General features: G+C 42.5%; 1 protein-coding gene across 3 annotated transcripts in view; it reads right to left on the minus strand.

Annotated features, from left to right (window-relative positions):
- NUP188 (nucleoporin 188) overlaps positions 1–14,695 on the minus strand; it is a 45,357-nt gene that overhangs the window by 29,538 nt on the left and 1,124 nt on the right. For 2 of the 3 annotated variants that reach the window (XM_090022814.1, XM_090022812.1), the window contains exons 2-11: positions 11,901–11,955; positions 11,196–11,269; positions 6,707–6,791; positions 5,728–5,808; positions 5,260–5,304; positions 4,569–4,661; positions 4,314–4,433; positions 3,433–3,644; positions 2,519–2,633; positions 480–683 (exon numbers count right to left, since the gene is read on the minus strand). In XM_090022814.1, coding sequence (XP_089878940.1) covers positions 480–683; positions 2,519–2,633; positions 3,433–3,644; positions 4,314–4,433; positions 4,569–4,661; positions 5,260–5,304; positions 5,728–5,808; positions 6,707–6,791; positions 11,196–11,269; positions 11,901–11,955 — 1,084 coding nt within the window. The remainder of the gene's footprint in view (positions 1–479; positions 684–2,518; positions 2,634–3,432; positions 3,645–4,313; positions 4,434–4,568; positions 4,662–5,259; positions 5,305–5,727; positions 5,809–6,706; positions 6,792–11,195; positions 11,270–11,900; positions 11,956–14,695) is intronic. The other variant, XM_090022813.1, reaches the window with a different exon arrangement.

A 14,695-nucleotide genomic window follows, 5' to 3' on the forward strand; every position in this document is an offset into this window, starting at 1 on the left:
AAAGATGTCTTGGGTAACCCCCCAGAGGTATGTGTACCACAGTTTGGGAATCCATGATCTAAGTAAAGAGATACAACATATAGTGCTCGTTATCAAATCAAAGAATATAATAAACAGGATATTAAATGCCCAATAAATATGCCTGAGCAGGTTGTCTAGCCACTGGCCAAATCTCAGCTTGCTCTGGTTACGTATAGTTCCTAACAGAACTTATGGAACTCATTTTTATTTACCCTTTGAATTTACAAATCCTTCCTATTACATTCATAGTCATTTGCAATTTACAAAGAAAAAAAATCCAAGACTACAAATCTGGTCTCATTTACCAGCAAGTATTTTGCTAAGTACTATGCTTATAGTAACCTGGACTTCCAGAAATACTGGCCCAAACTACCTATATCATCTTACATTTTTATATAACTAGCACACAAAGTCTTCTCCCCCCGAACAGTGTACAAATACAATCATACAAAACTCACATTCTTCCCCCCACTGCTTAGTGATCGGAGAAGTTTGGTCAGATACTGGAACACGTTAAGCTGAATTGCAGTACTCCCCATTCGCCTGATTATACTTGTTGACTCTTCTGGGCTTATTGTATGGCGAAGCAAAGCCCAGGCCAAGAGAACGGGGGCATGATGCGAAACATCCCCTAATGTCAGCAGTAGACGGTCCATTTCCTGCTTAGAAGAAAGGATACAAGCAAAACAGTCAATACAGTCTGAAAGAAGCCCTAGCCTGGCAAGTACTAGGTTGACAGAAGATTAGCACAAAGTCACCTTTTTATTAGAGATGCACTGATATATCAATCCATATCGGATCAGCACCAATAAAAGGAAAATTCACATTATTGGCAATTAGCTTTTTTGGGGTCAGTGTAGCCGATTATGTCACCGATAAATGCCGTGTGCAAGTGTGCAGCCACAGCATGCATGTGGCCAGGAATGCAGTCCAGCAGCTTGAAGAGCAGGGTCTGACCAGTAAGTCTGTGGAGGAGAAGGGGCAGGAGGAGGGAAGGGGCCTGAGGAGCAGCTCGAAGCACCCATGGTGAGGGAGAGAGTGGGGCTGAGGCAGAAGTAGGCGCTGCCCAGCTGGGGTGGTGCACAGAATGGAGCTGCGGGCAGCTCATTCAGGGGACACAGGGGGGCAAGGAGACGGGGGCTCCCCACTGCTGCATGCATCCCCAGAAGCATGGGAAGCATGTGCCCCCAGATTTGTGTTTGGGGTGAGGGTAGGCTGCCCACTGCAGGCTAGGGGCCAGGGACTGTGCCAACCTCTCCCCAGCAGGGGAGCTGGGCCGGGGCTGTGCTCGGGGGCTACGGCATAGGCTACAGCCACCCCAAAATTCGCTGTAGCCCCCCTTCCAGTGCCACTGCCCCCCACCACACCACCCACCCAGCCCAGCCTCCCCACTACTGGGAAGAGGCCAGCATAGCCCCTGGCCCTAAGCCCACAGTGGGCAGCCTGCCCTCACCCTAGGGCCACATGCCCTTCATACCTCTCCCCCAGGGATGTGTGCTGTAGTGGGTGCTCCCTTCTCCTCTCCCCCCTGGGATGAGAAGGCTTGAAGGTCCACCCCAGCTGGAAAGCACCCTGCACTGACCCCGCTCCCTCCCTCACCGTGGAGGCCTCGATGTGCCTCTCATGTCCCTGTCCCTCCCTCTCCTTAAGCCCCTAGAGACTTACTGGCCAGATGTTGCTCTCCAAGCTGCCAGGCTGCATATCGGCTATTGGATCGGTATCAAACAATATGACTGTTTAATAATCAGCCATCAGTATCGGCCAAAAAAAAAAAAAAAAAAAATCTTTACCAGTGCACACCCCTACTTTTTATACTGATAACAATTTTCAATAAAAGATCTACTGAACTGGTCCCACCACATGCTTTCAGAAAGAAACAGCATAGCACATTTCTTTCTTCCATTATGCTGGTTTACATTTTGGGGAAGGAGGTGAAGTTGCTATAAAAATAAAGGAAAACGCATCTCTAATGAAAATAGCAGACAGCCCCTTCTTGAACTCAAAGTTCGTTATGTTGTCACAAGCATTTTAGTGAAACTAACGAACTTAAAACTCAAAGCTAAGTACAATGCTGGCCTGAAAAGATCAGTCACAGAAGCAGCAGCACCAGGATTTCTTCTTTCACTGACTGGACCCACTGCATTTTCTAGCCTCCACTTATGATATTTCAAGGATCTTTAAAATAGAGAATATCACAGAATAGATCCTTAGTTTCTACACTTTTTAACAAGTTCACGTTAAGCCTGTTTGCTCTTCATCTCCATATTTTCATAAAGCATTCCAAAAATCTCAAAAGGTGAGCCACAGCAGATTCCATGTTTTTCTTACCTGCCCCATGGCATAATGAAGAAGTTAGCTCTGATAGTCATTATGCAAGCCCAAGGAGCAAATTTCAGACAAGTCCTCTCCACAGTTCCAGCAGCCTGATTTTGGGCAATTACAGTGGTTTCTAATTACAAGGGAATACCAAATGGCATGAGACTTTCTAAAGGCTTACCTGGTGAATGTGCCCATTATCGGCTAACTTATGTTCTTCTGTTCTATCATCCAAAGCACGTTCATGCAGGGAGTCAATTTCCATGCCCTCCACAAGAATAAGAGCACTGAAGTAGCTTGACCCAGAAGAAAAAAAAATGAAGCTTTGTTTAAGAATTCAGCAAAAATGGGGGAAGTAAAGGAATAAGAACAAATAGTTCATCAGCTTTACATCTGCTCAAGTCTCTAAAAGGGAAGAAAAAACAAATGTGAAAGGTAAGAACAGCTAATCTGACATGTTCTTGGATTACGATATGCCAATAAACATTGAGTTAAGTCTTCAAACTTACCTACTGCTAGTTAGATAGTTACAAACAGGAAAATTAGAATTATTTGATGATGGCCTTTCTTTCTATAAAAATCTCTGAAATGTTAAATCACAACAACTGTTTCATGCTGGAAACAAAGACAATGGGTGGGGCTGCACAGAAAGTCAAGATGTGATGGCAGCACATGCAGGTAAACCTACACCAGCTTCAGTCTAGCCAGCATAGTTAAAAATGGCAGAAAGGATAAGACAGCACTGCCTTCAGCAAAGACTAGCAGTCCACGCCTTCCAATGATCCTGGGTACGTATTCCAGTTGCTGCCCTATGCCGAGAAGCCAATGATATTGTGTCTCCATTGCTACAAATACCCATGCCAGCTAGACTAAAGCTAGCACATATATGCTTACCCAGGCTAAAATCACACCTGTATCTTGCAAAAAATACCCTCAACCTAACCAGAAGTGATTTTTTATCCTTATCACCAGTTTGAAATGCTGTTTATAGAAATGATGATTTTGGAGAACACCCACAAGACACAAATATTTCCTCTAATGAAGAAAATCATTGGTTAATTCCTTACTAACTGGACACACAGTCAAAATACTTACCCAATACGATCCACCAGATGATCCATGCTTTCATCTACCAAGTGCCTATTGGTCTGTCTAGAGCCAAATCCCTGATCTCTGAACATCCTGGCAAATGCCAACAGTTCATCAGGTGCCATCTCAAAGTAAGCATAATAAAGAAAGATGACTTCCAAAAGCATGGATTGCTCACGGAGGCACTGCACAAACCAGCGGGATACCTGGCGCTCTGTCTGTACAAGGAGAAGAGCCTTATTGTTAGAGCTGAAGCAAGCAGACCAATGCAACAAAAAAACAAGAGAATCAGAAGCAATTCATCAGCTTCTTTAGTCAGGGATTTACACGAATGGTGCTAGAATCTCTTCTGACATGAACTCCAAAAAACTGGTAAAAATCACCTCCTCAATTGTGGCTGGCAAATCCCAGCATGCAAGGATTAAGTAAAGATCAATATCATTGGGTTCCAGAGATTCTTATGAAGCCTACAGAGTTGAAGACAGGGGAGAAACACCTATCCCTAGGCCCAGGAAACATCGTCCAAAGTTGCCAGAATGCTAAATGAATCAGTTTAATTAATTCTGCAGGTTTTATTTAAAAATTAAAATACGTGTTACAAATGGTCACAACTGCAGAAGAGACAGGAGCTGGTGCTCTATTGATAGCTGAACTCTTTGCTACTACAGATCAGAATTCAGTTTTCTAGCTCACTCCTTAGCTCTTAAATTAAAATATGACCAGAGTAATACCAAAGTAAAGTATTTCCTCTGGCTTCTGAGAATGCTAGAAATGTCCTTATTACTTGCATGTGTACACACACACACGCACACTTTCCTGATTAACTGACTGTGCAGTGAGCAAACAAAATATAGCTTTGATAAAGAAAATGGAAAAAAGCAAAATACCATGAGATTTCCATGTGTTTCCCAAGTAGGAGCTTCTGCTTTGTACAGCTCTTCAAACTGTTTCCTGTAATTAGGAACCAGTTCCTTTTCCAACTTTTCAACACACTGGGAGTATTGTGCCTTAAAGAAAAAACAGACATTCCACATATGCACGCACATATACTGTTTAAATACACACATGGACAAACAATGCATCCCTTGTATATACTGCATATAGCAATGAGATTTGATTTGGGAAAAGGTTCAAGTATGTACCATGTAGGGGTGCCTCTCATCCTGAAAATAAGTAAGGAGGTGGAGGACACAGCGCAGAATGCAAATCCTTTCTTCATAGTAATAGTCAGCCAGCTGCAAAGACACAATGTCATGAGGATCATCCACTGCTGTCTAACTCTCTTCTCTCCTCCAGTACCTCATCATCATAGTCTCCAACCATGCTCCAATGACAATATGAAAAAACAAGCATCAAATGAATAGGCATGGTGTTACCAAACAATTTTTAAGTCACCTGAAAAAAATATTTGAAACTTTTTCTTACACGCAAGCACGCACACTCCTTTTACCTGTTACAATGGTTCCATAATCCCATTGCTATCTGACAAATGAAGGAAGGCAGCAAAGGGAGGGAGGGAGAGATGAACTCCCATTCGGCTTAGCCCCACTGATCTGTTTCAGTCTTCCAAAGTCATCTCTTTGGATTAATGGACACCTTAGAAGCACTTGCATGGACTTACTATCATCAGAACACCCAGAAAGTCCCCATCTACAGTAACTGTTGAAGCTTTTCTTGCGTCTAATCATCCCCTCACTTAATCAAAAAATCCTCCCAGACTTGCAGTTTAAACTGTAGGAGCACTTCAGTCATTTCAACCTTTTCCTGAACAGTACAGTTAATTTGCTGCTAACATATTCTTCCAAAAACAAAAGAATAAGGAAAACTACTGACCTTCAACATCAGAGCCTGACTCTGTCTTTCATCCTGCAGAACAGTCTGCAAGCAAATCACAAGACAATGACAACGTGACTATTCTGCACCTTTCATAGACACTATTCAGCCAGAGAGTATCACACTGAAAGTAACAAAAGGAATTTAGACACCACTTCTTGTGAGATGCTAGGTATCAAAAGTACAGATCACAGATTTCACTTACAAAGCATGGCCTTGCCCCTTTTAGCAAATCCCCTCCCTTAGACACCTGTCACTGCAGTACATTCCTCTGGCTAAGAGTTCAAAAGAATACCCTTCACCAGCTCAAACTAGACAGAAGGATATACAATAAAACCAGACCTGAAATAAAGGTGTTTCCTTTCTGTAATGAAAGAAAAGCTACAATGGTATTTGCATTATGCGTCACCAGGCTTACCAGCCTTGAGGGAAGAAGAGAGCAGAATGATCAAGACATGGACTACAGACCTTCAGTGAGTCCCTGGTGCCTCTGTAATCCTCCTGAAGATAACACTGTAGCAACTGTACACTCTGTTCTTCATCCAGACCCTGAAACAACAGGAAGGCATGCTCAATGATGGTGAAGAATAAACCAAAGGCAGCTGAGTTCATCAACAGGTGCCACAGTCTCAAAACTATCAGGCATCTTTGTCTCTTTGGATTAAATAGTTACAAAACACGTAATTGTTTTTAAAGGAAACGGTGAAATTATTTAAATGTAGCTTGTTCAACTCCAGCAACAGCCCAATGGATCATACAAACAAAGGTACCATTCTTGACAGGTCACCTGGTTCCAGCTTTTGATTAGAGGGAATTCAATTCCACAGGCAATTACCTAAGTTTTTTAAAACATGACAAATGATTTTGGAGTACCTAAATTTTTAGTTGCCCAGTTTCAGACACCTTAAATGACCCCCTTTTTCAGAGGGGTCAATACTTATGAAAAAACAGGTCCTTTATAGGCTGTCTCCATTTGGACACCAAGATTCAAAGCATCCAGAAGTCACTGACCATTTTTAAAAATGTTGGTCTGCTGCCTCTCCATAACCTGTTTTTGCACAATTGAGCTTGATTTTTACACTTTCTTCAATCTCTACTGAATATTAAAAGGCTTATTAAACTAAATTGAGCTTCAGAAAGCAGAACTCAAGGTGTTTTAAACAAATACCAATAAGAAATTACTTCCACCTGAAAAACACACTGTGTACAAAAAATACATGTCCATCTGAGCGCTAAGGAAAGGTTCTATGTGGAAACATTACCACAAAGAAGTACGAAAGTAAGTCTTTGTCCTTACAACAGGAGATAAATTAGAAAGAATTACAACTTAGTTACCTTACTCAGCGATAAGATGCAATACACTGGCTTTAGAAAGCACAATATCAAGTTCCCTGACTACACTTGAAATGTGGAAATAACAAATAAGCTATGTGGAACATCTACTCACCAAGAACTTGCTGACCCTTAAGCCTAGTTCCTTCAATGGAGCAGCCACATCTTTGTCAGCTTTTACTTTTTCTGCTGAACTTGAACTAAAAGTGGAAAAATATTTTTAGAAAATTATATTAAAAGATGCAATGAAAAGGCTTAATTCCAAAATCCTTGATGTTTGTCAGTTTATGTATTGACAAACTTTTGGTAATTTTACTGACTTTTTAAAATCTATAATATGTCAGTGAAGGACTCTGTTTGACACAATTCACCTACTGTACAATAGAAAGTCCATTTACAGCTATAAAACACATATGTAAAATGCACTGGATGCATCTACATGTGTGTTTAATATGCATTAACCTATTTTAATGCATATTAAAGCATCACTAAGAACGTGCTCCATATTTAATGTTCACTAAACTAGGCTAAAGTGCATTAAGCATCACTTAAAAATTGTGCTCTTTCATTAATATGCATCCTAATGGGCTAATTCGCATTTTCCTAGTCCCTCACAATGGAGGTATTAGATTTAACTAAAGCTAAATAAAGCATGTTAAGACAAGGTTCTTTGGGTGAATCCAATATCTTTTATTAGACCAACTTAAATTGTTGGAAGAACATTTTTTTAAAACCAAGCTTTTGGGTTTAAAAACCCTTCATTGGGCTGAGGAAGTTTCAGCAGTTGGTGTGTGCTTTTCCTGGGTGAAATGAAAAGTAAGCCAGAGGCTGGGCTGGTCTACATACAAGATAGGCAATGAAGATGTAAACTGAGGAGTCAGTGGATGAGACACAGGCTGGGTTGAGGGGAGAGAAGGGAGAAGAATAGTGGAAAGGTACCCGGGGCGGGGGGGGAGAAATCAGATGTCGGGCAGGTTATAATGTGTCATAAATCCAATGTCTATATTTATTAGTATCCAGGAGATTGATGAAGAGATGTTCATAGGCTCGTCTCTGGGAAGTGTTTTGTAAGTTTGCTTTGAGGACTGGAGAGAGAGTGGTTTTCTTGTGAGAAATGTGCTCCCACAGGTAGTTGAGTATTCTCGTCTTTCATGGATTTCCGGTGTGCATTCACATTCTGGTGTGCAGGTGTTGTTTGGTTTCTCCTACGTATTTTCCATCACGGCATTTTGTTGCACTGGATGAGATATGCACCACAAGATGAACATGAGCCTTCAATGTGATGCTGCTGCTAGTAAAGCAAGCAAAACACTGGCTTGCATCCAGAGATGCTTCCCAAGTAAATCCCAGGAAGTCATTCTCCCATTGTACTTGGCCTTGGTGAGGCCGCAGCTGGAGTACTGCATCCAGTTTTGGGCTCCACAATTCAAAAAGGATGGGAAGAAGCTTGAGAGAGTCCAGAGAAGAGCCACACACATTATCAGAGGTCAGGAAAATAGACCTTATGATGAGAGGCTGAGAGCTATGGGACTTTTCAGCCTGGAAAAGCGCAGGCTCAGGGGTGATCTGATGGCTGCCTATAAGTTTATGAGGGGTGCTCATCAGGATCTGGGGGAATGTTTGTTCACCAGAGCGCCCCAAGGGATGACTAGGTCAAATGGTCATAAACTGCTCCAAGACCATTTCAGGCTGGACATAAGGAAGAACTTCTTTACTGGCCAAGCCCCCAAGATCTGGAATAGTCTGCCACTGGAGGTGGTTCAAGCACCTACTCCAAACACCTTCAAGAGAAATTTGGATGTTTATCTTGCTGGGATCCTATGACCCCAGCTGACTTCCTGCCCCTGGGGCACAAGGCTGGACTCAATGATCTTCTGAGGTCCCTTCCAGCCCTAATGTCTATGAAATTACTTCAATCCTGGGGAAACTCTTTGAGAAGATTATCAAGGAGCACATCTGTGATGGGCTAGCATCAGGGATGATGCTCAAAGGCAACCAGCACGGCTTCATTAGGGGCAGGTCCTGTCAGACCAATCTGACTGCCTTCTACAATCAGGTCACAAAGGCACTGGATGCAGGTGTCATGGTGGATGTAGTCTTGCTGGACCTCAGCAAGGCCTCTGACATGGTCTCCCTCCCCATTCTCACTAAAAAACTAGGTGACTGTGGCATTGATGCCTACACAGTCAGATGGATTGCAAATTGGCTAAAGGGTCGTACTCAGAGGGCAGTGGTGGACAGGTTTTTTTTGACCTGGAGGGAAGTGGGCAGTGGAGTCCCCCAGGGTCCTTGGGCCCACACTGTTCAATTTCTTTATTAGTGACCTGGACAACAGGGTGAAAGGCAGCCTGTTTAAATTTGCTGATGACACCAAGATTTGGGGTGAGGTGGCCATGCTAGTAGGGAAGGACAGATTACAGCAGGACCTGGACAGGTTACAGGGGTGGGCTAATGAAAATAGGATGGGTTTCAATACAGACAAGTGCAGGATGCTGCACTTGGGCAGCAGGAACCAGCAGCACACTTATAAGCTGCGAAACTCCCTTCTTGAGAGCGCGGAGTCATTACTAACTCCAAGATGAACATGGGCCAACAATGCGAGGTCACGGTCAGTAGGGCTAACCATACCCTGTCGTGCATACACAGATGCATCTCTAGCAGGGCCAAGGGGGTGATCCTCCCTCTCTAGCTGCGACCTGACCAGTGTTGCATAGAATACTGTGTTCAGTTCTGGGCGCCACACTTCAGGAGGGATTTGGACAGCACTGAGAGGGTCCAGAGGAGGGCCACTCGCATGATCCAGGGACAGCAGGGCAGACCCTACAAGGAGAGGCTACAGCACCTTAACCTGTTCAGCCTTCGCAAGAGAAGGCTGAGGGGGGACCTGGTGGCCGCCTATAAACTCACTAGGGGGGGACCAGCGGGGTTTGGGAGAGACCTTGTTCCCCCGAGTGCCCCCTGGGGTAACAAGGAATAACGGCTACAAGTTGTTAGAAAGTAGGCTTAGAGTAGACATCCGAAGGTACTGCTTCACAGTCAGGGTGGCCAGGATCTGGAACCAACTTCCAAGGGAAGCGGTGATGGCTCCTTCCCTGGGGGTCTTTAAGAGAAGGCTTGACGTCTACCTGGCTGGGGTCATTTGAGACAAGTTTTCTCTCCTGCCCAGGGCAGGGGGCCAGACCTGACGATCTACAAGGCCCCTTCTGACCCTACTTCTATGAATCTATAAATCTATACATTACATTTCTGGAAGTGCAGCTGGAAGATCTGGGAGTGTGGATGGCTCTGTTGCGGGGTGTAGTAATTGTGTGGGGGTGGAGATGTGTTGGCAGGTTTTCCATTTCTTGTCACGGCATGGTCTGGATCCATTCGATGTGTTCTGAGCCTAAGGAATTTTGCTTCTGGTGATGAGGTTAGCGAGGTTTGGTGCTTGTTTGAAGGCTAGGACAGGTGACTCTGGGACGATCTCTTTAAGAACAGATCTTCTTAAAGATTCATAGATCTTCACTGCACCAAATGCCCCAATGGAAAATATGTAGGAGAGACCAACCAACAACCACACACCAGAATGAACGCACACCAGAAATCCATCAAATACCCAACTACCTGTGAGAGCACATTTCTCACAAGAAAACCACTCTCTCTCCAACCTCTCAGTTCTAATCCTCAAAGGAAACTTACAAAACACTTCTCAGAGACGAGCCTATGAACTTCATTTCATCAACCTCCTGGATACTGAAAATCATGGATTAAATATAGACGTTGGATTTATGACGCATTATAACCTGCCTGACATCTGATCCCCCAGGTACCTCTCCACTATTCTTCCCCCTTCTTTCCCCCACCCAGCCTGTCTCTCACCCATTGACTCCTCAATTTACATCTTCACTGCCTATTCTGTATGCATATCAGCCCAGCCTCTGGCTTCTTTACTTTTCATTCCATCCAGGAAGCGCACACACCAACTGCTGAAATTTTCTCAGCCCAGTGAACGGTTTTTAAACCCAAAAGCTTGGTTTTAAAAAAAATGTTCTTCCAACTATTTAAGTTGGTCTAATAAAAGGTATCAGATTCACCCAAAGAACCTTGTCTGCCTATGTCCTTAGACCAACATGGCTACAGCCTATACCCCTAAACCATGTTAAAGCACATGTAGATGCGCTCACTGTCTCTTTCAATGAGAGTATCTGGATATCCTTTAGAATGAAGAAGTATCAAGATGAATCACTCCTCTACACTGTAGGTTCACTTCTAGGTAGCTTAAGAGTAGTCGGGAGTCTTGCACATGATTGGGGTAGCTTAGCAGGGAACAAGGAGGATAATACAGTTAACATAAGTCAGGAAAGGTTAAGACCCATGTTATTTTATACAAGGTGTGCTTTCATGTCAAAATAAGTTGTTTGGATATAAGCATCCCTTCTTGACATCTGGCCCATGTGATTAATGAGTCCTATATAACTTCAACTCAACTGTGAGGACGAGGCATAGAATCTACTTTTGCTGCACGAAGGGGGAAAAAAATCAACAGGCTTTTCTGCAGAGCAATATCTCCAGAACTTCTAGGTACCTGCTATCCAGATGCTAGTATCAGCCAATTACTGTACCTGGGAGACTTGTAGTATGAGAGCCCCTCTAGTAGCCTCTGCCAATGTTTGTTCAACTCTGCTGCAATCTGAGCCTAGAGAGAAAAAAACAATACTGTCAGACAACTCTCTATATACCATCCAGTATCAGATTTATTTAATTTAAACTAAGCAAAGTAATTCCGCCACCACAGAGAGACAGAAAGGACACAGGATCAGTATAAAGAGTATCTATGATTCAGACTTTGATTCAAGGTGTACGTTATATGAGAAAGAACAGCTTGCTGCTTTGCCTAACTGCAGGAAGGGAAAGGGAAAGAGGAGACAACAGTCTAGGATCAGAAATGGACTTCGATTTCCAACCTCTGGGCACATTCCTGAAAGCATGGACTCCATCCCAGAGGGTAAGGAAGCCGGCTGTTCCACTCCTGAATACCCCAGGCCAGCCAGTCTGGAAAGCAGCACTTGTGTCCGCTCCAGAAAGGGAACCACCTTTTTCCATACACCCTCTCAGGTAGAGGTTGGTGCAGCAGCTAACAAGAGAGAATAAACAAGGAGTGGAAAGAGAGGAACAACAATCTCACTGTAAGAATATTTTTGAGATAGGGAGGAGGCAGAGCAGCAAAACACAATTCACTAGGATTCAAACATTTACACAAAACTAGCATACTGTACCATGTAGTCAGTTCCTAACAAGTAAAGTTGCTCGGCATGGCCTCTACTTACTGTTTCCCTCAAAGCTGATCTGCCCAGCAGAATGGTCCACAGTTCTCTGCTACTCCTGTAAATAAAGGGAAAACAAATGTGTTATTTTGCTATGAAACAGTTAAACAGCTAATGTGAGTCTAGGCAAGGTTCTTTGGGAAAATATGTTTCTTTTATTAGACCAACGAAATAGTTGGAAAAATTGTTCTTTGCAAGCTTTTGGGCACAAATACCCATCTTTAGGCACAGGGAGAGTGACTATGCCTGAAGAAGGGTGTTTGTGCCTGAAAGCTTGCAAAAAACTATTTTTCCATCTATTTAGTTGGTCTAATAAAAGATATCACAATTACCCACATTTACCTTGTCTGCCTATGTCTTTAGACCAACACAGCTACAATCAACACCCCTGAAACAGTGTCAGTCTATAACTTTCTGAAGTTGGTTTTAACTTAGAGCAGACTTGGTGGTAAGGGATCACGCACAAACCTAACCAATGGCAAACTTTAAGGAAACCAAGCTAAATATAGAGATCTTTCACTAAGCTTTCTTTGTCGTTACGACCTGAGTATCTCCATCCTTGGACGGAACACAAACTGAGCACAAGGTAAAAACATACCCTTGTATTTCTGAAGGCAAAGAATTGTCCTGACTCTCCACCATAGTTTAGGTAAGACTTGTTTCTATCCATTTCCCAAGCCCTCATAAGAAAAGTCTGTTTGTGCCAGAAGGTATTTGAGATCAAATCCTTATCCTACTATGGACTTCTCAGAAAGAAAGAAGAGCCACTCTAGATTGATATATTAACAGCATCTTCCAAAATGAGGCTCCTTTAGGAGTTTGGAGAACTAATGATCTAATGGAAACATAACCCGAATAAAGTTTTAAACAAAAATCAGTACAAAACCACCATGCAAAAGCTGGCTGTCTAGAAAGGAACAAACAGAACTTGTGACATATTTTTCATATGACAGTTTTTAATCCAAGAAAACTTAATTGGCAAAACAACTCTCACAATATCTAGAATAAGTTAGACACTGAAAATGGCAACTCTAAAGCTGTCTATACCTTGAAGAAAACATCAAAAGCATTGTGTTAGCTACATTATGGCTAAAATACACACCGCCTGACTTGCTGCCAATTGAGATACACATAGGAAGGAGGTGTCTTATTTTGACTAAATTACCCTGGAGTTACTCCAGAATGAGGCAGACTAGGAACATCTTTTTCTCCTTTGGTTGAGAATTACTACTTCCTCTCAAATAGTAAAGCAGTAGCAAAATACCTGAACATAATTCCTTCACAAGTAATCAGAGGAACCAAGAAATGCAAAGAAAAGCATCACTAACTAAAAGCAAACTATTTACTTTGAGAATGCAATCTACAAAAAATATCACTATAAAGTTCAAATCCCTAAGTGTCTTTTAATACCACAATGCTATGTAATTAAACTCCAGTGTTACCGTTTCTAATTGGTATAGTTTCTAGCTGCCAATTCCTTTCTAGTTAGATATACTTCATTCTATAAAAGCAGAAGAACCGGTCCTATTCCAATTGGCAATAAAATGTGAGCCACCCCTCTGTCCCATGCAGAGCACCGAGACTACAGAATTCTCCCAAAGAGATACTCCCTCTGTAATGCAGAACAGCAATATGGCTGAATCAGTTCCACCTCATTTTCATTTCATTTAGAACTTTTCCAGGATTAAGATGGGCCTTCAACTCTTTCCAATTCACTTAAAGATGCTACTTGGGAAAGATGCTATTGGGAAAGGAAATCTCTCTTATGATCCATTTATAATGCACACAGTGCTGCTATCCCAGGTGGTGCCTTGGGCATTATTATCCATGTAATTAATTAATATATTGAAAAAATAGTTGCTTAAAGTCAATGAGGTTTGAGATGTTACAAGCAAATTAAAAGAACAGTAAAGATATTCAAAGGCTTAAAGTGTATATCAGCTCCTCAAATATCAATTTCATAATGACACTACACATTTGACTCGAAAATCTGATCTTGGTCTTCAAGGTTTATAGCTCACTTCTGGAGATTAAAGCTCTAAGAACAGACTTTAATGTGCAGTGCACAGAATGTAATTTTTCTGCAACAGAACCAGAAATGCTCTCTATAACATGTTCTCAGTGTTCTAGAGAAAAATGAACTATTTGGTCCCATTCCGGTGGTGTGTAAACTGAGATTTCCATTTGGCAGCAGAACTGTTTTAAACAGTTGCTCTATTTTTGTTAGCACATATTCTCCACTTAAGATTTTAAATGGACAAAAACACTAATGTATCTAATTCACTGCTAATCCCTGTGCCTCCTCTCACTGCTAAATCAAAAAAAAAATTACTTTTTCAAGCATTTCAAATGCAAGGCTGCGAACAGAGGCAAGTTTACGGCCTGGGTACCCATTTGCATCATTCACAGAAGTTTAGGGCTGTACATCTCATAATGAGATCATAGGGTCCAGCTTCCCGCTATGGGCAGGAAAGATTGCTCGGGTCAAATAACCCCAGCAAAGCACATGTCCACATGTTCTAGTAGTCATCCTGCCCTGCTTTCTCTTCTAACCAGTTTACATCAAGTTTTGTAACTACTGTAGTACCATTAGGGTGCTCCCATTCACATCTCAATCAGGACCCTTTGGGCTAGGCGCTATTGTATTCCACTCTCACACCCCAAGCAGCTGTGCAGCCTAACTCTCCTCAGCCCCAAGCCAAATAGAAGTCCTTACTAACAGAGCTGAAGTCTGAATTGTTTGATAAACTGCTGCTGTGGTTAACCACTCCTTGTACTGCTGGAGATGCACAATGAAC

This window comes from Crocodylus siamensis, chromosome 11 (assembly GCF_052110815.1).
Source record: "Crocodylus siamensis isolate JL-2025a chromosome 11, ASM5211081v1, whole genome shotgun sequence".
Taxonomy (NCBI): domain Eukaryota; kingdom Metazoa; phylum Chordata; order Crocodylia; family Crocodylidae; genus Crocodylus; species Crocodylus siamensis.